We start from the raw sequence: 25,419 nt of genomic DNA, 5'->3' as shown, positions 1-25,419 counted from the left end.
AAATGCTTTCAAACTGGTTCTTTCCTTCACTTGAATGTAGCAGGCAAGTTGGGGCAACCACGCACGGAGCAAAGCGAACTCATGGACTCAACCATTTTACAGGGGAGGGGGAACTTAAAGATTTTAGAACAAGTTGCCAAAGAGATCAACAGCTTAAGTAGCAAAAATATAATACCATTCAATAAATTAATAGTATATTATAGGAAACACTTCTGACAACCTGGGTGGCAAGTGGGGTGGCAAGCAAAATGTTTAGGGTGGCAGCTGCCACCCCTTGCCACCCCGGTGGCTTCGCCACTGACTACAGACTCTCCTGCCCCAAGCTGCCCGTCAGGTAGGTCTGAATGAGTTTCAAGTTAGAAAAGGATCACTCGGCTGTTGCCCTGTCACATGTAATGTCAGAAACAATAGCAGGGCAGTGCACACCTCACTGAAGGTGGATGTTACGGAGTAGTAGACTTTGAATTGTCTACTTTTCCAATACAGTAGCCCTAGTATCTAATTCGACAGTAAAATCCCCCCCCCAAATATATATACGCCTAATGGTGTTTGTGTGAGCGTGCGCGTGTGCGTGCGTGTTTTGAGAACGCACAATAATTTCGCAAAGGTACATGTCCCGGACCAGGGGCCTATGGTTTCATAATTTGTCCATGTCCGTGTTAAGTAAAGTTTCCAACTACATACACATTCTCGGTTGTGAGTTCATCATAACTACAAGCGCACGATAGCTAGGCCTACTCTAGAGACACTGGCCGCTGCGTGAACGGGAGACCACATTTAACACAATACATACATCTCAATTTAAATAGTTCGAAGACCAGGTCTGTAAACCTATTCAAAACGTAGCGAATCTGGGACTAGAGCCAACGGAAAAGGTTATCGATGTCAGCGGAACGGGAGGGGACCACACCTAAAGTTTCTTTCACTTTCGATAAAAAGGAGAGAGACATAAAAATACTTGGAGAGAGGAAGTTATCGGACAAAATCAGGTATGTTGTGGATCGCAACTAGAGGATGAGATCATTATAGCTTGCAGTCAAGTATTAACCTTTCCTGCTCTGTCTGTCTCTGACCGTAGTTGGAGATTGCAGGGGAGACTTTGTTCAATGGTCCAGGGCCGAAGTTTTTAACTTTCGTGGTTAACTCCCGTACCTTTCGGTTAACCTTCCTCTGTTGGTAAGTAAATAAATGCCCACTCTATTCTTTTTGAGGATTTATTCTTCACACACTGGTTACACTGTTAGCGATATGCTTATAGGACTTTGCTTTGATTTCATAATTTTACAATTGCAAGTTTTGTGTTAAGATAATAATAACATTCTTCCATCTTCACAGAAACAGTCATGGGATCATATAGTTCAAAACCAGGTATGTAATGAATGAGATATGTATATCTTTTAGTCAAGCTAGTCTGGAAACATTAAAGGCACCCAGTGCAACTTTCGAGGCTTAAAAACAAACATTCAATTTCTAGTTTTTTTTTACACGTCGTTGTGTGGTGAGAACTGATAGAAAATCGATAACAACAACAATCGCCGCCATTTTCTTTATTTTTTGTAACCTACAATAAATAAAGCAGGCTTCCAGTCAATGGAAAAATCGCTTCTCCCCACCGGCGATTGTTGTTGTTGTATTTTCTTTCAGTTCTCACCACACAACGAAGTCTCATCTTTGCTCCTTGAATGTCGATATGTAATGGTATGGAGTTATTGAAACTTACTACGTGTAAAAAAGACTAGAAATTGAATGTCTATTTTTCATTGAATGTTTACATAAAGTTGCACTGGGTGTCTTTAAAGCATTACTAGTTTTCTTAAAAATGAATTATAATCAATGAAAATGTAACTGAACTATCTGAAAATGTAACAAATATACTCTATTTATCTCGTTTTAAGCTAAAATATAGTATAGACAGTACTCTGTCTGGAATAATTAAAGCATCAGTAGTTCTCTTAAACATTAGTGATTAAAAAATGTAACAAATATTAAGATGCTCTTTAATTAAAAAAAAAAAACGTGCCACCAAATCATTCAATTCGTTTGCAAATTCAGATTTTTCAGAAGAAAGAGCTGATTTCTGTCAGAATCTGCTTGAATCTAGAATCTAGAATCTGAATCTTGAATCTAAAATCTTTCTGTTCCGTAGAGTTTACATCACGGATACCGGACAAGAGGAGAGTCAAAAGAGGGGAGGACATCGTGTTCCACTGCGAGGTCAACCTTGAGGACGTAAAGGTCATATGGGAAAAGGATGGACAGAGGTTGGATGATGGAGGCAGGATCAGCATCAGGCAGAGAGGGACAGATTTGAGTCTGAGGATCAGCCGTGCCAATGAGAAAGATGAGGGCCACTACACCGTAAGGATCAGCTGCGGTCCAGACAGCGTTTCACACTCAGCTGAAGTCACAGTTCTTGGTGCGTTGTGACGACAGACTCTCATAATACATAGCTGCAGGGTGCGATTTGTTGGGGGGGATGGAGGGGATTTACCCCCCCTCTGGTTTAAACCCCCCCCAAAAAATCATGTATTTTATATATTTTAGTTTACATTAAATGTTCAACTTATCAAAATGTAACCTAATAGGGCCTACCGTTAATTTGAAAAGAATTAGGCCTGTTTATTGCTTGTTTTTGCATGATAAACCCCCCCCCCCCCCCCCCCCTCTGTTTTTTGGACAAATCGCACCCTGCATAGCTGTATAATAGTACTATATAATAGTGTGATATTTTACCACCTGTTACAATATTTAATCCTCTCTTAAGTTCTTCATGGAGAAATAAGGTAGTAGAGTATATGATCCTACTAGATGTGACTTTATGTGTTACAGAGTATGACCGGGATTGGAGGCAAATCAAATGGGGGTAAATAATATTTTTTTCCAGTTACACATTCCTTTCAGTCACAGTATCCTCTTCTCATTTGTGTTCGCTAGTTTTCCTCACACTTGACATACTAACCTATTAGTACTGAGTGCTTAATACTGATTATTACGGGAGTCTTCAGGAATACTCAACACAAACCAGCTGGCATGACATATTTGACAGAGCAGCGCTCTTGGCTTGGAGAAAAGACAACTTCAGCTCTGTAGTAAAGTTAGAGAGAGGTTTGATAGTACTGATTATGCTGAGTTGACTGGCATCTTTTTAGGACTGTAATGGTCTTCTCGGTTGGCACTTGCACAGTGTATTTGTGTACAAATCCTTCATGGCCCTATTCTGTCATTATAAATACCTGCTTAAACACGGCTTTAAAAGCTATTTTCTGCTTCTTTTTACAGGGAAAATGTGTCCATCAAGCACAGTTTACAGGACCTCACACTCAGGAATCCACAGGTAAAACACCTGAACTTCCTGCTGCATGGCCCTGTGGGAGCTGGGAAGTCCAGCATCATCAACTCCATCCAAAGCATCTTCCAGGAGAGAGTCCAAGTTGGGGCGCTGGCTGGCACAAGTTTCACGAGTTTCACGAAAACTGTGAGTGATTAGCAACAAAGAGGGTGTTGAGCAGGGACGTGCACAGAAATTTTGAAGGGCAGTTGCAAAAAGGGGCAACACAATATTTTTCACCGCCGCTGCCACGCCCCCGTCATGTAATCGCACATTTTCACAATATCATTTTAAACTCTCACTAACCGCCACTGCCACTCCCCCTTCATCTGATCGCAAATATATATATATATATATTTATTTCGGAGGGGAAACTTCAGTCGACGAGGGCAAACGGGCAATTGCCCAAGCAACCTTAGCACACTCCTGTGCACGTCCCTGGTGTTGAGTGGTTATCACATTATGTGGTACTTCCGAATGAAGTGCACATACATCTTGAAATTATGAATTAAATGTTAGACTTTTAAAAGGGTAAACTACTACACTGCAAAAAATGCTTTTCTAACCTAGTGTTATTACTCTTATATTGAGATGAAAAATCTAGTTGGTCTTGTTTCTAGCTTAATTGTACTTACCTAGTGCTTTCTTGGTAAGGTTATTTGTACCTGTTTCAAGCAAATATTACTTATTTTAAGAAACGCACTGGCAGCCAAATTAGCTTGTTTTAAGCAAAATCCTGCTTAAATATGTAATTATTTGTCTTAAATCTAGAGGGGCATTTTTTGCAGTGTATTACTACTATACTATTTCTACATCCCTCTAGTTGTATGTTCAGTGTGTGCTTTCATAAAAGGCTCTGTAAATGCTGAATAAAGTGGCTCAGACCAAGATATACACTTTCACAGCCGATCAACAACGTTGCTTAAGGCGTGCAGAAAGGAGGGGTGTATTGGATTGCTCAAACATCAATCAAACATAAACAGCCTTTTGCTCGGGTGAAGGACTGCGCCATATATTTATTACCTCCGCCAAGGAGGTTATGTTTTCGCCCCTGTATGTTTGTTTGTTTGTTTGTTTGTCAGCAGGATTTCGCAGAAACGCATGGACCGATTTCCATCAAACTTTGTGGGGAGATTGGGAACTATAATGACAATAATTGATTAGATTTTCAGATGTCAAGGTCAAAGGTCAAGGTCACAAGGCGGAGGTTTGCATTCTCTGAATGCTCCCATTCTTGTTTCATCTGTTTTTTTTTTGTTATTTTTGTTCTATTACCTTTTAGTACAGCATCCATCAAATTATAGACAGGCAAACGGGAGCTTTGCCGTTTGTCTTCAGTGACATCATGGGTCTGGAGGACAGAGATATGGAGGGTTTGCATCCTGATGACATCATCAGTATCCTAAAAGGAAATGTCAGAGAGGGCTACGAGGTATGATGATGAAAGCACACACATTAAAACAATTATAAATGATACACATGGTTTTGACTATTTTGCACACATTCAAGTTCAGTGAATGATCAGCATAGCTTTTCCACGTACATGTGGGTGAATACAAACACACTCACACAAACACACAGCACAGCAGTGGAGTGTAGAGCACCAAACACACATTATTAACGGACTGCATGCTGCTTGCTGGTGTTCGTTCAGTTTAATTCTACGTGCCCATTGTCCATAAACGACCCAAGTTACAACTTCAATCCTACTCTGGGTGATGAGATCCATTGCCTGGTCAGTGTGCTCCCAGCTGAGACAATATCTCTGAGGGGGAACTCTGGTAAGATTAACTTCATTGTCTAATAGAACTGTCAAAATGATCATGTTATTGGTGGATGAATTTATGAATTAGTTTTGAGAAATACAGCTATATTTTGTGTGTGTGTGTGTGTGTGTGTGTGTGTGTGTGTGTGTGTGTGTGTGTGTGTGTGTGTGTGTGTGTGTGTGTGTGTGTGCGTGTGCGTGTGCGTGTGCGTGTGCGTGTGCGTGTGCGTGTGCGTGTGCGTGTGCGTGTGCGTGTGTGTGTGTTGGATCTACAGGGTTCCCTCAGGAGACTAATGTTTTTGATAAGATGCGTGCCGTCAGAGAGCATGCCAGTGACTTGGGTAAGATGAACTTAATTGCCAAATAGAACTGTCAAAATTAGCATGTTATTTGTTGATTAAATAATTAGTTTGAGAAAATACAGCTATGTCTGGTTGTGTGTGTGTGTGTGTGTGTGTGTGTGTGTGTGTGTTGGACCTACAGGGATCCCTCAGGTGGTTGTCATGACGCGTGTGGACTTGGCCTGCCCTCTAGTAAAGGATGACCTGCGCTGTATCTATTCAAGCAAATGTATAAAGAGGAAAGTATGTTGTCTTGGTTGAGAATATATATGTGTGTCTGTATTTGCGCATATATACTGTATGTGTATTTGTGCAAATGTGTGTGTGGGTTTGTGTAAACATCCCCTCAATGAACTGAGCTAAGACCTCTATGATCATTTTAAAGGCACCCAGTGCAACTTTATAGGCCTGAGACTCGAAAAATAAACATTCAATTTCTAGTCTTTTTTTACACGTAGTAAGGTTCAATAACACCATACCATTACATATTGACATTCAAGGAGCAAAGATGAGACGTCGTTGTGTGGTGAGAACTGATAGAAAATCGTAAACAACAACAATCGTCGGTGGGGCGAGGCCATTTTTCCATTGACTGGAATCCTGTTTTATTTATTGGTGGCACCAATACATAAAGGGCTACGCTCTTGCGGCTAGTTTTAGCGCTCTTTTTAACGCCCAAAGTATCAAATAATGATGCAAATGTGCTAATATGGTGAAGTAAATGTCAACATCATAGATTGTCTTATCCAGAATATTTCCATTTTGATGCCCTAATGTTGCACTGGGTGCCTTTAATGTACAAGATCATGTCTCACTATGTGCTCTGACTGTATTTGAACCACTTTGGTTGCCGTAGGGTTATTATCTACTTCTTAAATATAATTTTTCAATTAACCGGATAAACAAATATTCAAATATAAAATGTAAGATAATTGTGTGTGTACTGTATGTAGATGAAGGAGTGCTGTACCTTGCTGGGTGTTCCCATGAACTGTATCTTCCCAGTAATTGTGTGTGTGTGTGTGTGTGTGTGTGTGTGTGTGTGTGTGTGTGTGTGTGTGTGTGTGTGTGTGTGTGTGTGTGTGTGTGTTCAGATGAAGGAGTGCAGTACCTTGACGGGTGTTCCCATGAACTGCATCTTCCCAGTGAGGAACTACCATGAAGAGAACAATCTAAACGGGGACATGGACAGCTTGATACTGGATGCTCTGAAGAACGTTGTACACTTTGCTAAAAGCTATGTGGATGGCCTTGGCAGGATTGAGCATTAACACAGAAAACTGCGAAGAAGTTTTCCACAAAATGTTGTCTGTAAGCCTTCCTTTAATTTGTTTTGGGGCTTTTGCCTTGAATCGATAGGACAGTAAAGGTCTGGACAGGAAATGGATTGAAGAGGGGGGGGAGAGCGGGATCGGGAAGTGACACCTGTGTCCCCGTGGGCATTCAAGGCCGTATATATGGTCAGGGCTACTGCTTGCGCCACAGTGCCCACCCTAGCTTCAGCACTATTAACCCGGATAATATCACATGTCATAATATGTTGAACGGGGAAGAAATAAGAAATGGGACATAAGAATTTGGAAGGTAAACTACTGGAATAGTTAATACTTATTAGTATTATTATACTTAATAGTTAATAACTCTGATACAGCCTCCCTTTGTTAATCTTCAATAAAAGCATTACTACTCAATGAATCTCCGTACACTTTTAATAATTAGTTAAATGAATTATCCACAACAGAGTTAAGAGTGGATAAGGACAATGCAATGTGTATAACTTAAAGATGATAATGTCAGGTCAGAGGTCAGTGATGAATGGGTGTAGTTTCTATTAATCAAATCCACAACACCCTCACACCTAGTCTGGAAACACACCGTTGCCTTTGGAAAGTTACTGAGGCCGCTCAATAAGATGTTGAGTTTAACTGAGTGGTAGCGGGGGATTCTTGCAAATGGCATTAGGAGCACTAGGTGGCGCCAGAGGAGCAGGATTTTGTCAGAAATGATCTGTCTCATGAACTGCGTGACAGTTTTAGCAAAATACCACAGTTATTTTAAAACGAGTTAGTTATTTTAATACTTTAAGTTTAAGGTCAAACATATAATAAAAAAAATTGTTTTAGATATTCATTCATACAGGACTGCGCTGTAATGTAAAAGTTATTATTTATTTATTTTGGAGAGGGGGAAACATCAAGTGAAGTACACAGTTGCTTAAATATATAAGATAAGAACATAATATAAGAACCAACGCAAGCTCTGCCTCAATGGTCATGCCAAGATCATAGTCTCCCACCTCTCTCCTGAAACACGATGTTTACTCCCTCTCGCTCGGTCAGGTTATTATTTTTTTTGGAAGATCTGTTTTTGTCAATATTCTTCTTTCTTTTTTTTCCTGGTGTATGCCTTTGCTTTCCCTTCCAGTACAATCTACTCCATATTGCTGGCGATTCGTTTCCTGCAACTAGTGTATGTTCTTCTTCATTGATTCTGTATGTAGATCGAACGGAAGTTTATAAGGAGGGAAAGGAATTGTGTCGTCCCCCTGGTGATGATGTTCCTAGCTTGGCCAACATGAATGTGATTCTCTGTTGAAATGATTTTGCACAAAAAAAAAAGATCTTGGTCCATAATAAAAAGTTTAGGGGAACTGCTTCTATGACATATGCTTTGAGATCATAATAGATTGTGGAGATAATTTACTTAAAACTTCAATTGTTTTGATTTTATTTGTAATCGAGGTGATAGTGAACAATAATGGCTAGGTCGTCGCCATTGTGCGCGCCTCAGCGAGTTGATTAATATGCCGATTCGTATAGCTTGGCTGGTTAAATAGTTTAGTAAACTAAAAAATACCTCGTGGTGATAACCATTATAGCCATGTAGAGCAGTGGTTCTCAAACTGTGGTACACGGCTCCCGTTTGGTGGTACTCAAGACAGTTTCCCATTTTTTAAGACTAGGATATTAATCATTAAATCTATTAAAAAAATCATTAAAACAACTAGATCCCTATATTTTAGGTTTGTTATTTATCTGAGCCATGCTCATTCTCCCGATCAGGCATTAAAGTGAGGTAATAACACTTAGTTCCTATGGCGCGGCATGCTACCGAAGGTCAATGATAGTTACAATGGTGGTACTCACGGTAAAACTGTTGAGGGCCACTGATGTAGAGCATGTCCTGAGCATGTCCACTGATGTAGAGCATGTCCTGAGCATGTCCACTGATGTAGAGCATGTCCTGAGCATGTCCACTGATGTAGAGCATGTCCTGAGCATGTCCACTGATGTAGAGCATGTCCTGCGCATGTCCACTGATGTAGAGCATGTCCTCCAATCACAGGTGGACTGACAAGTGGCATCTAACATGAAGGACAAGGCATATGCTACGCACAGCAGGTAATTGATATCCGGTTTGGGGATATTTTTTGTTTTGAATCCGTTCTGTGGGACTTACTTTACACGTAAACTGCTCTTCATTAGGGGGACGCAACCACTAGGGGCGTATGTTTTTACTTTCACTTTCTATACATCTTAGTGTTACAAGAGCCCGTCGGTCTACCCATTAGAAATTATCTGCTGTTACAATTTTAATACTTCCCGGTTATCAATCTGTCTTTTGTAACAAACTGTTGTCTTGTCTATTAAAAATAAAAGGTATTCCTACCATGCCAAATCAGAAAAAAACGGACTACAGCCATAAAAACCTCCGCCACGTTATCCACATTGGCATTGGAGTTCAGCGGAAACCAACCGTGTAATGGTGTTAAAGCAGCAAATTGTCAAATTGTTGCATAGTGTTACTTTAATGGCTGAAGGATAAAGGTCAAGTCCAGCTGATGAAGAGTTCAAGGCATTGTGTTAAACATTATTAGAAAACATTTATTTTACTGAAAAATTGTGAATACAAAACAAGAAAATATTTAATAGTAACTTTCCAACAGTGGTCTCCCGCTGACCTATTCTGCCAGCCATCTTTTCTGAACACCTTGTACTGGCGTGGTCATCTTTGACTGCCAACCTTCACAGAGTTTCTCCTCACCCTCCGTACAGCATATCTCTTTATCCCTGGCACATCTGGAGCAGGTGTGCAAATCGGAACAAATTGGCCAGTCTTTCCTGCAACGGTTCTGTAGTGTCGTACCAAAAAATACAAAAGACCACAATTGAGTGTGCCGTGTGTGTGTGTGATCAGAGGAGTGTGTGAGAGAGGATGCGAGGTATTCTTAACATCCTGGCATGTCTTAACATCAGTAAACAAATTATCTCTCCAGGTCGGGGGGGGGGGGGGGGGGGGGTCAGTAATTATACGTTAATGCCTTTTCTTGAGGTTGTATAGTCTTGTCCACTCTGGCAGGGGGACTGCCTATGAAAACTAACCTTTGGCTATAATTAGGTGCATTTACATCTTGAATGTTCATGAATGTACACGGTCCCTCTTGATAAAATAAACAAGTCGTATTGTATTGATAAAAATCTCAACAGTTTTTTAGTTTTTTCCCCCTCAACCTCACTTTGCCTCTCTTCCCCTCCGCTCCGGGTCCGTGGTGGCGCTGCATGTGGTTCTTGAGGCTGACGTTGTGGTTGAAGCACTGCCCACAGTCCTGGCACTTGAAGGGTTTCTCCCCTGTGTGGACGCGCATGTGGGACTTGAGGTGCCCCGGCTGGTTGAAGGAGCGGTCGCACTGCTCACAGGCGTAGGGCTTCTGGCCCGTGTGGACCAACTTGTGTCTAATGAGCTTAGCGACGTGGGGGAAGCTCTTATGACAGATCTCGCAGATGCTGTTTCCGTTCGGCCAGTGGCTCTTCCGGTGAGCACACCAACTGGGCCGGTCTGGAAATCGCAGGGTACAGTCGGGGCAGTGGTACCTGTCCGAAGAGAATACCACGAGGTATCAAGAATGGCAAAGTGGCATCAGCAGATTGCAGGATATTTCATCAGAGTTTATTGTATATTCTTAAAAAATACAACAGAGAACTATTTCGAAAGGATTCCAACCTAAAAAACCTGTGCGCTCAATTTTAAACCCAACATGATCCTCCCACTAACACTATGAGTGGCTGTCTATTTCACCAATAAAAAAATCGACCACTCAGTTGACTCCACCAATCAGAAACCTACCATAGTACCTCGTAAACACACCCCTTATTCATTACAAGCCTGTAAAACCCCATCTCCCTTAATTCAAATAATTCTTAACTTTAAACTAAGTTACTTAAACCCGTACAAAATGACCTACTGAATGTAATAAGCGTAATAAGCGTCTTTGAGTGTTAGAAAAGCACTACATAAATTAAAAAATCAAATATGAATTATTATTATTATTATTATTATTAACATTCCCACATACCTCAGCAGCTCTTGCGAGTGACTCTCCTCGTGCGTCTCCTTCGTATGATGGGATTTAAACGCCTTCAGGCAGTAGCGGCAGGAGAGCATGTACTTCTCGTTGTGGATTCGGCTGACGTGCGCCTGGAGCCCGATCTTGGTGGCAAACCTTTTGCCGCAGTTGGGGCAGACGATGGGCTTGGCCTTGTGCTCGCAGACGTGCGGGGGTCCACCCTCAACTGTGTTAACCATGGTGATGAACTTGCCACAGTCCACACAGAGATTGCGAAACCGGCTTATGCCGTGGCATTGTATAGCGTGGACTTTGAAGGTGTGCAGACTTTCGAAAAGAACATATATTGACTGAGCGAGGAGTTCGTCCGGTACTTCTACAGTGTTTCTTCCGGAGGCTTCCTGGCTGTCATTTTTGGTGTTGACACGGTAGCTTTTATAAGGAAGTCCCTGGATGTCAATGTAAACACTCCCTGGAATGCTAACCCCTTCACTATTACTGCTGGAGGCCTCTTGGTTGCTACCGCTAGTAGTTACTCCTTGGCTAGTACCACTAGTAGTTGGTCCTGGGCAGCTACCCCTAGTAGTTACTCCTTGGCTAGTACCGCTAGTAGTTGGTCCTGGGCAACTACCCCTAGTAGTTACTCCTTGTTTGCTACTGCTAGTAGTTAGTCCTTGGCTGCTACTGCTAGTAGTTACTTCTTGGTTGTTACTGCTAGTAGTAAGTCCTTGGCTGCTCAAACCGCCACTTTCTTGGTTGCCACCACTTGCAGTACATTGCTTTGAACCGTGGGTGGTTTGTTGGTTGCCACCTTTAGAGATGTTGTGGTTGTTACAGCTGACGCTTTCCTGTTTACTACAGGTTTCCTCGTTGCCACTGGTTACGTCTCCATCTTCATCATCTAAATGTCCTATTTCTTTTTCCTCTCCTTCTTCCTCCTCCATACTCTCAGACTCTTGATTGCCACCACTGGTGCCCCTCTGACTATGTGTTTCAGTGGCACACTTAACGCAGCCATAGAGCCGTTTGTGCCGCTGTCTGAAGCAGTCGCGCTTAAACCCAGACCTGCAGACACAGCACCACACCAGTGGCAAGAGGACATCGGCGGCCTCTGCAGTTGTGTCGGGGCTAGAGTTGTGCATAGAGTTCATATGGGGTTTAAGGTTGGGTTTAGCAGCGGGACCCCAATCTTCATCGTTTTCATCATCTTCATACGCTGAGAGCTGCTCCAGATCCTCAGAGCTCGGATCCCAGCCATCACCTTCATCGCTGTCCTCCATCTCCAACTCTTCTTCATCTCCATATAGGTCGTCGTCCTCCTCCTCCTCCTCTTCGTCGTCGTCTTCTCCTACTATTACTTTGACTTCATGTTCTATTTCTTTTTCTTCTATTTCATCATCTTCTTCAAACTCTTCCTCTTTAATTGTCTCGACCATCATCATCATCATCTCCTGCCTAGGGGGAGGGGCGATACAGTCTTCTACCACAGTCTTCTTTCCGCAGTGTTCCTCCTCGTGGTCATTCGACCGGCTGTCCAAAGCGTCCAAATTCAGGTTTGAGGTTTTGTGTGTCTCCTCCTCCTCCTCCTCCTTCGATGATGATGATGATGATGATGATGATTCCGATTCCCCAAATGGCAGGACCTCTGTTTTTACCTAGACGATGAGACATACAAAGAGTTGCATTAATTTCTTTTTCGGATGTGTGGATACCTGAATCGCACCCCTGTAGAAGACAAGAGAGCACTTGTTCATAGTCAGCCTCAGGTAAACAGTAGGGCTGTAACGATATGGGATCGAACCGAGAAATCGCGACACTCTGGGCCACGAACCTGCATCGCGATGCGAGGAGGCAGAACCGCGACATGCGCTCAGCGGTCACTTGATACAAAAAGTTGTCTGGACTGATTCTCTTCACACTCCTCCTCCCACTGAGTGGCCACTCAAAACTAGAGAAAGTCTTGAATTATTTTTCTTCAGCTGACGAATTACCAAGAGGAAATGTCTAAGACCACATTCATAATTTAAAGCTGAAGTCTAGAGTAAGCTCCTGAAACTTTACAGAGGACCTTCAAAGGTGTCTGTCTTCTTCCACATGCCTAGGGGGGAAAAAACCTGATGAAACAGAATACAGCTTTGGACAGCCTGAATCTCCATGGTTACCAATACCCTCTTCTGAAAACACATCACACACTGATATAATACAGACTTCATTTCACATTTTCACAGAAATCATTAAGTTAGACTCCACACAGCGTCTCTGTTGCTTGTTAATTGATGAAAGTAGAAAAGCTCATCTCGTGTAGGAAGATGTAATTATCATTTTTGCTCTAGAGATGACAAATGAGTCCAATGTGGAAGACATGGAAACGTTCGATTTAGCGAGGGGATTTTTATATCCTAGGAGCGAGATTAAAATGGGGAGGTAATCGCGTTTTCACTGCAGGTCCAAAGGGGGATGCCAGGGTAGATTATTCCTACGTTGTCTGATCAAATGGAAGCATTATTACACATGCTAATAGAACTGAGAGCACAAGTAATTGCAAGGGTAGCTCAGAGCACTGAACAACCATCTCTCACGACAGCACCACTGAACAAACGCAAAGTCAGAGGCCCAGATAAACCCAATATATTACTGATTATACGTAAGTAATCACATCTCTCAAAATTAGGGCGGATCGAACCGAGAAATCGCGACACTCTGGGCCACGAACCTGCATCGCGATGCGAGGAGGCAGAACCACGACATGCCCTCAGCGGTCACTTGATACAAAAAGTTTGGTTCGCTAGTAAAGGCGGCTGCTTGCTTCAGCGTTGGGGTTAATTGTTGCGCAAAATTTACTCAGTGCAGTTCATGCTCCCAAAGGTTGCACGTGTTGTCATGAGCCTGCCATTTGCTTGGCAGATAGAAAGCTGTTTCCCTAACAGAAAGTCTGAAGCTTGAAGTTCTTTTCAAACCTTCGCTTGGGTAGCACTGCTAAACTGAGCAGACATGCAGACTACATTTTAGTAATCTCATCACGTAACTTTCGTTTTCTAAAAACGATCACATAGTATTGCATGTTTTACTGTGGTAGAAAATACGTTAGCTTAATGCTAACGTATATGGGAAATCCTATAGAGACTGCGCTAGGTATTAGCATCAATTAATTCACGTTAATGTTTTTGTATGAGCCTGACATTTGCTCTGCAGATAGATAACAGGTTCCGAAGTTTGTTGAATGTTTTTCAACAGCATTGCTTTGAGTAATAAAAACCTCAATATTTGGTTAGAAATTGTTTCTTCATTTTTTTATAGCTCATACTTATTCTAATGTGAATTAGAAAATATATTTTAAAAATCGCGAGGTAAAAAAAAAAAAAATAATAATAATATCGTGGGGTGTATCGAACCGTGGGTCAAGAATCGTGATACGAATCGAATCGTGAGGTAGGTGTATCGTTACAGCCCTAGTAAACAGCATTATCAGAAACCAGATATTTCTTTTAGATTAAGGCCTTTGGGATTGCAACTCAATGCATCTGGGATTATTGCACCACGTTTATTATTGTTTATTATTATACGGCCCTTCAGAATGTTCCAAAAAGTACCGTTGATTTAAATGGGCCATCCCAACGTTCTTCCATACATTAATTCCTGCTAACAGACCGCTGCGAAAAGATAATGACCGCTGTCCTTGGCAACGGGTTTTGTGCTTCTAATTCACATCTTTCATATCATTCCGCAAGAAGTCCGGTAATTGTAACGTAACAGACTCATGGTAATTTGAAGTCAGCAAGTAATGGGTTGCTATGCAACACCTGAAACTTCAAAGTTCTATTTGCTTGAAGAACTATTTATTTCTAAACGGGACTCATGAAACGGAAACTAAATCATTAAAAAGAGGTATGTTGGATGAATGTCTTCTATCGTTTTTGGCAAGTAACCGTATAATAAGCGGGATAATGTATTGACCGTCGGTCGGGGTGTTGTTCGCCCCGTCGGGATTTATTTTTGGCTAATAACCTCCGGACAATACATTATCCCTTACTTAGTTTAATCACAAGTCATGCAATAATCTCCAGCTCTGCTTTCAGGCGAGGGCAGTGGTTAACGTGGAGAAAAGCTCAGCGGCAGCACCTGTCGGTGTGACGCCTCATCCATCTAAAGCAGGGGTCTCAAAATCAGGCCCGGGGGCCCCCAATGACCAGACTGGATGCTCATCGGCCCCCGGGTAATTTGAGTTTGAGATCCCTGATCTAAAGAGTCACAGCAGGCAGTGTGTGTGTGTGTGTGTGTGTGTGTTTGGGTAGATCCCTGATCTAAAGAGTCACAGCAGGCAGTGTGTGTGTGTGTGTGTGTGTGTGTGTGTTGGGGTAGATCCCTGATCTAAAGAGTCACAGCAGGCAGTGTGTGTGTGTGTGTGTGTGTGTGTGTTGGGGTAGATCCCTGATCTAAAGAGTCACAGCAGGCAGTCAAGTCCGGAGGCCCCAAAACAATTGGCTCACCTCCATAAAAGTGTTGGTCAGAAGCACCTCAACCTCAGCCAACTGGAGACACACACACACACACACACACACACACACACACACACACACACACACACACACACACACACACACACACACACACACACACACTTAAATTGACTCACCTCCATTAGAGTGTTGGTCAGAAGCACCTCAACCTCAGCCAACTGGGGGCTCAGGTTTGAGGTTTGGTGTGTCTCCTCCTCCTTCTCCTTCAATGATGAGGATGATTCCGATTCCCCAAATTGCAGGAACTCTGTTTCTACCTAGAAGATGAGACATACAAAGAGTTGCATTCATTTCTCTTGCTTCAAAATAAATATGATACATGCTTCGCTGCCTTTCGGGAAAGTTTCAAACCGCATTCAAACAGGCTTCACTAGGCTAGTGACAAACTGTAAAAAAGAGCTTTAGTTTTTGAGACTGTCTTATCCAGAATATTTCCAATCAGTAGCACCCGGACTATGCAAGCCATATATACATATTTAGGATTGCTGGAATCTACACAACCTCACCTTTCCAACAAGCTATCATATGTGTTTCAATGACAATCCCTGACAAAGCAACTACAAAGTAAATGAGAACATCGGGTATCTCCACATTTTGGGGCCATTGTCACTAGCCTACACCCCGCTTCTCAACGAGACAGGTCTGAAAAGGTCTGAATTTCCGTCACAGAACGACCTCCCAAATCAGCTATGCTTCAAGAGGGACCACTGCAGCTGCAGTCTAGTATGTGCTTTTATATCTTGCTGGACCCATCAGCAGCCTTTGACATGGTGACCCACCTGATTCTGTGATTTGTACTCCCTGATATGAGCATCTCCTGTTTTGAATCCTACCTCACAGGGCATTTTTCCAATGCGTTATATCAAGGACCAACAGCAATATCCCATCGCCTCTCCACAGGGGTGCCCCAAGGCTCTGTGCTGGGACCCTTCTCTTTAAATTACACACCCACCTCCTTGTGTCCGACTATCTGCTCTCCTCTTCTAAATACACACCAGCTCCTTGTGTCCGACTATCTGCTCTCCTCTTCTAAATACACACCACCTCCTTGTGTCCGACTATCTGCTCTCCTCTTCTAAATACACACCACCTCCTTGTGTCCGACTATCTGCTCTCCTCTTCTAAATACACACCAGCTCCTTGTGTCCGACTATCTGCTCTCCTCTTCTAAATACACACCAGCTCCTTGTGTCCGACTATCTGCTCTCCTCTTCTAAATACACACCAGCTCCTTGTGTCCGACTATCTGCTCTCCTCTTCTAAATACACACCAGCTCCTTGTGTCAGACTATCTGCTCGCATGGCTTCTCACATCACTGTTACACAGCCGATTGTACTTTATAGTCGCACCAGATGACCCCACAGTCTCTCAGACATTTCTATATGGAGGGAGGACTGCTACCTTCAACTAAACCTCTAGAAGACGCTTGAACTCTTGGTGATCAAAAGCAAATCTATCTAACACATGCCGTTATCCTTAAACTAACACCGGCAAAAATCGTTTATACTCATCTTCTTCTTCTACTACTTCTTCCAGCGTGTGTGCAGTGGAGTTCTGTTGACAACAACTATGCGTTGCTTAACATTCATTCATTCATTCATTCATTCATTCATTCATTCATTCATTCATACATACATTCATTCATTCATACATACATTCATTCATTCATTCATTCATTCATTCATACATACATTCATTCATTCATTCATTCATTCATTCATTCATACATACATACATACATAGTCACATACTACTTTGCTCTGATTGGAGTTATAGGCACCTATGCCATAATAAGGCAATAGGGGATTATACAACAATAACACATGTGATGATGTCATTAGTTAGTAAAGAGACATCACACACTCAAAGCACAAACCTCTTCCTCTGCTGTGTCCGTCTCCGAGTCCCCAAAAGACGTGATCACCGTCTCATCAACAACCTTTACAACACACAGAAACACACACACACACATCCACACCTTTAATCAAGGGCCTAATCTCAACAACCTTTTAGAGATAATTTGATCTTCTACTCATTAAACTTTTCACAGTAACAAAGATGATGTCCAGGTGTGCTTCTGTTGACAGCAGAGGCTCCGGGTTTAGTGCATTTTCACTTATGTGTTTATCCAAAACAATATAAAACAATTGGGTTCTAGCGCGTAATTTAGCTGTTTCTGATTGGACGAGAGACTTTCCATGCTATAGGTTATTCGTCAACATACCTACAGTTACGGGACTTTTCACAGCTAAAAATAAAATCACTCCGCGATGAAACATTCGCATTGATGATAACCGTTAATTCAAAGTTTTTAAAATTTCAAACCAAGACGTTGACAATGGAACTATTTTTTGCTGCGGAGAAACAATGGCAAAATAAACCATTTTTAATCAATAACTTCGTGTTGAAATATGAATTTGTTGACAGTAGGATAGTTTTATAAAAGCAATAAAGCACTCGTGGGAGTGGGGTAGGTAAGGGATAATCCCACGGTAGTTGTTGCCTACGCCACTCGGCCTTCGGCCTCGATGGCTACGGCCGAACATCACCCGTGGGATTATCCCTTACCTACCCAACTCCCACTATATTGCTTAAATATAATACAATTTAAAACACTCTGAAACAGTTTTCCATCACCATCACCATGATTCATCCATAGCTTATTCACGGACACGCCCCATCATTGCGCTGACCCCCCCAATGTTTGTGCTTAGAATCTTGCTCATGCTATTAAATTCGGAAAATGGGCCAAGTTATTAGATTAGCTTTACGTCAGGCAAGACAGACTCTGCTTGTTGCACCTTCAACTGCTGTAAAGTACTTTTCGAACCCTGGTGTAAAGACATGCAATACGTATGAAGCTTATTTAGACGATGGGACTCAATCTTCAGGCCATGCTGCGGGCTCGCTGGTCTAGCTTGTGCCTGTTAGCAGTGGAGCCTCACCTCCTGACTGTCTGCCGGGTCTCTGATGATCTGGTCAGGTGGATGGCTTGTCCAGTTCCTGCTGTAGTGGCACTGCTGACACTTCTGCGTGACGTAGAAGAACCAGCCGTCGCGCTCCGTACTGATGCTGCACTCACTGCAACACGCTAAGCACCTCTGGAACAGCTGCAGCAGGCACTCCAACTTCACGACCACCTCGTCTGCACCAACATGGCTGCAAGAGCACCGGAAAATAGACCACGGTCTGACCACCAGCTTGATAAAATGGGTGAAACACTGGAATAAGCAGGAGTTTAGAGTGAGATTCCAGCATACGTGATGTGCCTACATGTTCACGTTTATCCATCAGACATCCTCACCATGGTGAGGTTGCCACCCAAAGGTAACGGTTATAAAAGTACTGAGTTAGCATGGCTAACTTTAGCAAGTATAAGACGACGCACTGATGCAACAGATGATTATGATGGACGAAAACAGGAGTTTTAAAACAACTCACTTCTTCGAAATAAAAGTGAACTTACTGGTCGGGCTGAAAGTCTCGTAAGGGTTCCGCATCACGGCCCCTCTGTCCCCCTGGCCATGATGGTGTGCCACTTCCATCAAATCTGAAACCAAACACAAACTTAAATAAAGGTTCGATCAGGAAAACCAGCATGACTATGGACTGAAAAAGTTCAGTTATACACACACACAGGTAACGAAAATCCTATCCTATCGAACACTGAATAGACATGCATCACATTTAAATAGACTCACTGATATATTTTCAATTAAAAGTAAAATATTCAAGCTCTAGTCTAGACCATTTAAGCTGTAGCAATTACAACATAGCATGAGTGATCAAGTAGAAGCTACAAATACAACAACACAGGCCATGTTGCTCAACACATAATCCAAATAATAATGTATACAGCGCATCCCATTTAAATCACACTGTTATTTCTTAACCTAGAACAAAGGGCATTTATAGTCCCATGATTCACTACAGTCTGTGTCCTACATGCAACATGAAGTGTTGTGAGGTAAGCATTCTCAATTTTGCACATTTACCAATATCATTACTGAAAAAAAACACGTACGACATCCTTAATCCCAAAAAGTTCAGCCTAGAAGGGTTGGACAGTTCCTACACTATACAGTAATCAGTGAACGGCTAGAAGTGTCACTTCATAGCCTCCACTACTGTAACAAGAGGAAGTGTTTTATGGCCTACAGCTCTCCTACAGCTGACCCTGCCAGGAGGTAAAAGACCAAGGTAATGGATTCAAGAAACAAATGAACCACTCTTAATATGCTGTGTACCTGTGTTATAGGCCTACTGAAAAAGGTATAACCTCAATCCAGCCCTAAAGCTGACCCTGCAGAGAGAGGTACAAGACCAAGGTCATGGATTTAAGAAACAAATGAACCACTCTTAATATGCTGTGTACCTGTGTTATAGGCCTACTGAAAAAGGTATAACCTCAATCCAGCCCTAAAGCTGACCCTGCAGAGAGAGGTACAAGACCAAGGTCATGGATTTAAGAAACAAATGAACCACTCTTAATATGCTGTGTACCTGTGTTATAGGCCTACTGAAAAGGGTATAACCTCAATCCAGCCCTAAAGCTGACCCTGCAGAGAGAGGTACAAGACCAAGGTCATGGATTCAAGAAACAAATGAACCACTCTTAATATGCTGTGTACCTGTGTTATAGGCCTACTGAAAAAGGTATAACCTCAATCCAGCCCTAAAGCTGACCCTGCAGAGAGAGGTACAAGACCAAGGTCATGGATTTAAGAAACAAATGAACCACTCTTAATATGCTGTGTACCTGTGTTATAGGCCTACTGAAAAGGGTATAACCTCAATCCAGCCCTAAAGCTGACCCTGCAGAGAGAGGTACAAGACCAAGGTAATGGATTCAAGAAACAAATGAACCACTCTTAATATGCTGTGTACCTGTGTTATAGGCCTCCTGAATGTAGGTGATTTTATCAAGTATAAGCAGAGAGTAAACTGCAGGTAAGAGTTCAGGTAAGAGTTCATACTTCTCGCACAGCGGGTTGTACGGACTAATGGCAACACTAACCCTTCCTATTGTTCCTAGCACCTCTTCGGCATTACTGGAAACGCAAAGGTACCATAGCGGACAGTTTTTGAACGACGACGATAGCTTTGATAGTGACGCATTTCATTTTTTGTGGGATTGCTACGCCCCTAGACACAAAGGGAAAGGGTTACTACTGTTACCAATGGTAACTATGCCCATGGACATATTTTAGCTAAAGCTATCAAAAAAAGCAGACTGCGTTGAGATTGGTAGGCTAAATTACCTATTCAACAGATAAGAGGTTACTTTGGCGTCACTCTGAAAACATTTGTCGCTCATCAGCGATTTCCATGTCTGAAAGGGTACACCAATGTATCCTTGTTTTATGCCGTCGCGCTTTCGTTTTGCTTCTTCGTGTTCTAGCTTCTTAGACGACGAGGATTCATGCTCCCTTGCTTTTTCTTGAGCTAAATAATAAATATGATCATTCATATGTCGAAATGTGAGTTCTAAATCTTCTCACAACACAATTTTTAGCCAGCACCAGCGAGCTCTGATTTATGTTCTGTTTTTCTTCTTCCTACCGCTGCATCTTAACGCGGACGCCCTCTTTACAGCATGTGGTTGTGGTCGAATAGTACCAACAACAAAAAAACGTCATATGTCTTTTCCAAACCACTTTCATTTTGACCTCATTGGTAAACGTCATTAGGCCAAGGAAATATCCGAATGAGAATGTAGAAACACTTAGGAAAAGATAACAACGATGCTAAGAGAATACGACTATTAGGCTAACGTTACATGGTTATGCGAAGGCTGTTGTTATTGACGTCCTTGAATCTATATATGGGTTCGTACGACTCATCAAAGCTAACAAGGAACTTACGTTGATTCTTTACTTTTTTTTCGCTTACTTAAGTCCAACATGCAGCATGTTAACACAATCCAGGTTAGAAATGATGTCTTCCTTTCGCCAACGCTGAGGAATGTCACCGTGTCACATGACATTAAAACCTCGCGTGAGGTCGCGAACGCGGTTTCTAGTGAGCGGGTCCCAAAATCTCTGAGGTATTTTTTGTTAAAACTGCAAACTGCTAGGCCCTACTTATAATTTTTTTTGTATATATATATTCCGACCACACGCGAACAAGACCGATCGCTTCCGGAGATTCTATCACGTGATCATGTCACTGGTTCTGTTGGCGATTGCGCGAATCGTGTTCTATTTGTTTACATAATTTACGACACGCACTATGTACGATCTCCCAGCATTACTCACGTTATATTACTAAATGTATACCAAAGGCTGTATCGCCATAAATGGTACATACATACATGACCAAAATCACGACATAAACAATGAACGCAACCTCTATGGGCCGGTGTTGTACCCGATTCAGCACCCCCGTCAGAATATGCACCCCCTTGACGCACCACTCGCTTGCCTAAACAAACGCAGGGGAAAATACTATACTACGATTTCATTATTTGTGAAAGAGATCGAAGAGAAGAACACAAGTGATTACAGTCTTTAGAACTGTTCTAAAGAGTACAAACAACCGATGTTTTTCTATGCAACCCTTGACGCACCACTCGCTTGATCGGAAAGGAAAGCAGTTCGCCTAAATAAACGCATGGAAAAATACTATACTACGATTTCATTATTTGTGAAAGAGATGGAAGAGAAGAACACAAGTGATTACAGTCTTTACAACTGTTCTAAGAGTACAAACAACCGATGTTTTTCTTTCAAAAACCTCGGATAATAGCGAACGCAAAAGAACACCTTTTTGTTCTGTGGAAATATATAGCCTACCCAAGCCATGACTACAAAATGAATTAATGTAATTTTGAATTAGCAAGTTGAATGTATTTGACACGGTGTTTCACAAGACTAAATAACGAAATGCAGTTTAGGATCTAACAGGAAGTGCAAATAAGCAGAAAGTGCAGAATATGTGCATATGAATGGCAGTGGTATATACTGGGATAGTATAAGATACAGTATGATACTGTACTCTGCTTACTCATACTAGTCCCATGTCTGTACTCTGAAAAGCATTTGATGATCGGATCAACAGAATTCTTTTAAAGGGGGGGGGGGGGGGGGGGGGGGGGGGGGTGCATATCACGACAGGCCAATTTCATACCATGCAGAATAAGCACCCCCTGTTCAATTCTGCTAGGAAGGTGGCACATGCATGAAACTCACTCTGCCTACTCATACTAGTCCCATGTCTGTACTCTGAAAAGCATTTGATGTTGGGGTCAACAGAATTCTTTTAAAGGGGGGGGGGGGGGGGTGCATATCACGACAGGCCTATTTTCACACCGGTCAGAATAAGCACCCCCCTTAAAATAATTCTGTTGACTCCAACATCAAATGCTTTTCAGAGTACAGCCAAGGGACTAGTATGAGTAAGCAGAGTGAGTTTCATGCATGTGACACCTTCCTAGTAGAATTGAACAGGGGGTGCTTATTCTGACTGGTGTGAAAATAGGCCTGTCGTGATATGCACCCCCTCCTTTAAAATAATTCTGTTGATCCGATCATCAAATGCTTTTCAGAGTACATACATGGGACTAGTATGAGTAAGCACAGTGAGTTTCATGCATGTGACACCTTCCTAGTAGAATTGAACAGGGGGTGCTTATTCTGACTGGTGTGAAAATAGGCCTGTCGTGATATGCACCCCCTCCTTTAAAATAATTCTGTTGATCCGATCATCAAATGCTTTTCAGAGTACATACATGGGACTAGTATGAGTAAGCACAGTGAGTTTCATGCATGTGACACCTTCCTAGTAGAATTGAACAGGGGGTGCTTATTCTGACTGGTGTGAAAATAGGCCTGTCGTGATATGCACCCCCTCCTTTAAAATAATTCTGTTGATCCGATCATCAAATGCTTTTCAGAGTACATACATGGGACTAGTATGAGTAAGCACAGTGAGTTTCATGCATGTGACACCTTCCTAGTAGAATTGAACAGGGGGTGCTTATTCTGACTGGTGTGAAAATAGGCCTGTCGTGATATGCACCCCCTCCTTTAAAATAATTCTGTTGATCCGATCATCAAATGCTTTTCAGAGTACATACATGGGACTAGTATGAGTAAGCACAGTGAGTTTCATGCATGTGACACCTTCCTAGTAGAATTGAACAGGGGGGTGCTTATTCTGACTGGTGTGAAAATAGGCCTGTCGTGATATGCACCCCCCCTTTAAAAGAATTCTGTTGATCCGATCATCAAATGCTTTTCAGAGTACAGACATGGGACTAGTATGAGTAAGCACAGTGAGTTTCATGCATGTGACACCTTCCTAGTAGAATTGAAGAGGGGGGTGCTTATTCTGACTGGTGTGAAAATAGGCCTGTCGTGATATGCACCCCCCCCTTTAAAAGAATTCTGTTGATCCAATCATCAAATGCTTTTCAGAGTACAGACATGGGACTAGTATGAGTAAGCACAGTGAGTTTCATGCATGTGACACCTTCCTAGTAGAATTGAACAGGGGGGTGCTTAGTCTGACTGGTGTGAAAATAGGCCTGTCGTGATATGCACCCCCCCCCTTTAAAAGAATTCTGTTGATCCGATCATCAAATGCTTTTCAGAGTACAGACATGGGACTAGTATGAGTAAACAGAGTACTGTATCATACTGTATCTTATACTATCTCATTATGTATATACCACTGCCATTCATATGCACATATTCTGCACTTTCTGCTTATTTGCACTTCCTGTTAGATACTAAACTGCATTTCGTTATTTAGTCTTGTGAAACACCGTGTCAAAGTCATTCAACTTGCTCATTCAAAATTACATTAATTCATTTTGTAGTCATGGCTGGGGTAGGCTATATATTTCCACAGAACAAAAAGGTGTTCTTTTGCGTTCGCTATTATCCGAGGCTTTTGGAAGAAAAACATCGGTTGTTTGTACTTTTTAGAACAGTTCTAAAGACTGTAATCACTTGTGTTCTTCTCTTCCATCTCTTTCACAAATAATGAAATCGTAGTAGGCTATAGTATTTTTCCATGCGTTTATTTAGGCGAACTGCTTTCCTTTCCGATCAAGCGAGTGGTGCGTCAAGGGGGTGCATAGAAAAACATCGGTTGTTTGTACTCTTTAGAACAGTTCTAAAGACTGTAATCACTTGTGTTCTTCTCTTCCATCTCTTTCACAAATAATGAAATCGTAGTATAGTATTTTCCCCTGCGTTTGTTTAGGCGAACTGCGAGTGGTGCGTCAAGGGGGTGCATATTCTGACGGGGGTGCTGAATCGGGTACAACACCGGAATAGGTTATCTTAGTCGCTGCATGTAACGGTGTCGTACCTCGGCCAGTCCAATCTGTAACGCCGACTAGTTGAGTGAAAAACATACACAAAACCCCAAAACTAGCTATAAAAAGAGTCTATACAACCAACAATTATGACTAACTTTATTCATTTTTGGCGAGAGGTTCACAGGAACCGCAGAGATAGAGACAAGTTTAGACAAGTTACTGTGAGAAAGTGTTGTTTACAAACCTGTCCACCAGCATACGCGCAAGTTCGCTGTCCTTTTGCAGCCCGAGCCTCTCTCTTAGCTTCCTCCAGTCGCCAAATATGTCGCCCAAGAACACACGACTCCCATAATTCTTTTGACGCTTCTGTTTATTCTGTGTTGGCGTGAAAAGACGAGGTCTACCACGCTTTCTCTTCGTCGTCGAACCACCAAGATCCGCCATATTGAAATAGAACTATGCGCTCGCAAGTAGTGACGTCACGTGTTCGCCGACGGGAATTCGTTACTGACTGGAATCCTGTGCCGGTGTTGTACCGGTTTTTTGGTGGCACCAACATATAAAGGGCTACGATCTTGCGGCTAGTTTCAGTGCTCTTTTTAACACCCAAAGTATCCAATAATGATGCAAATGTGCTACTATGGTGAAGTAAATGTCAACATAATAAAGATTATCTTATCAGACTATTTCCAATATTCTTGGGCTCCTTTAAAACTGGTATTTACAAAAATGCTAATCCGCTCATTCAGAAATGTCATAGATACGTGGATTAGATATTTGATTTCGGCTAAAGTGACATTGAAAACATTTTTTAGCAATGAATATACAACAATGCATTTACATGTTGTTAAATTA

The 25,419-nt window shown here is 42.1% G+C and overlaps 2 protein-coding genes across 2 annotated transcripts; one reads left to right on the top strand and one right to left on the bottom strand.

Moving 5' to 3' along the window:
- The first annotated feature begins 973 nt into the window (after window positions 1–973).
- LOC308376707 (interferon-induced protein 44-like) lies at window positions 974–6,805 on the top strand. The gene is made up of 10 exons (XM_080853150.1): window positions 974–989; window positions 1,336–1,368; window positions 2,147–2,416; window positions 2,830–2,863; window positions 3,280–3,475; window positions 4,611–4,760; window positions 4,983–5,109; window positions 5,369–5,434; window positions 5,577–5,677; window positions 6,529–6,805. The coding sequence occupies exons 2-10, from the start codon at window positions 1,344–1,346 to the stop codon at window positions 6,703–6,705; spliced, it is 1,146 nt and encodes a 381-aa protein (XP_080709276.1). The 5' UTR covers window positions 974–989; window positions 1,336–1,343; the 3' UTR covers window positions 6,706–6,805.
- Window positions 6,806–9,732: 2,927 nt separating this feature from the next.
- On the bottom strand, window positions 9,733–24,943 carry LOC308375724 (uncharacterized protein). Its single transcript, XM_080851903.1, has 7 exons — window positions 24,809–24,943; window positions 18,763–18,846; window positions 18,242–18,517; window positions 17,173–17,235; window positions 15,412–15,552; window positions 10,788–12,433; window positions 9,733–10,305 (listed from the first exon to the last, which is right to left on the bottom strand). The coding sequence occupies exons 5-7, from the start codon at window positions 15,415–15,417 to the stop codon at window positions 9,915–9,917; spliced, it is 2,043 nt and encodes a 680-aa protein (XP_080708029.1). The 5' UTR covers window positions 15,418–15,552; window positions 17,173–17,235; window positions 18,242–18,517; window positions 18,763–18,846; window positions 24,809–24,943; the 3' UTR covers window positions 9,733–9,914.
- Between the last annotated feature and the right edge of the window lie 476 nt (window positions 24,944–25,419).

The sequence above is a fragment of the Sprattus sprattus genome, assembly GCF_963457725.1.
Source record: "Sprattus sprattus genome assembly, chromosome: 15".
NCBI classification, from domain to species: domain Eukaryota; kingdom Metazoa; phylum Chordata; class Actinopteri; order Clupeiformes; family Clupeidae; genus Sprattus; species Sprattus sprattus.
Note: the sequence above shows the minus strand (reverse complement) of the source record. Positions and strands in the feature narration are given on the sequence as shown.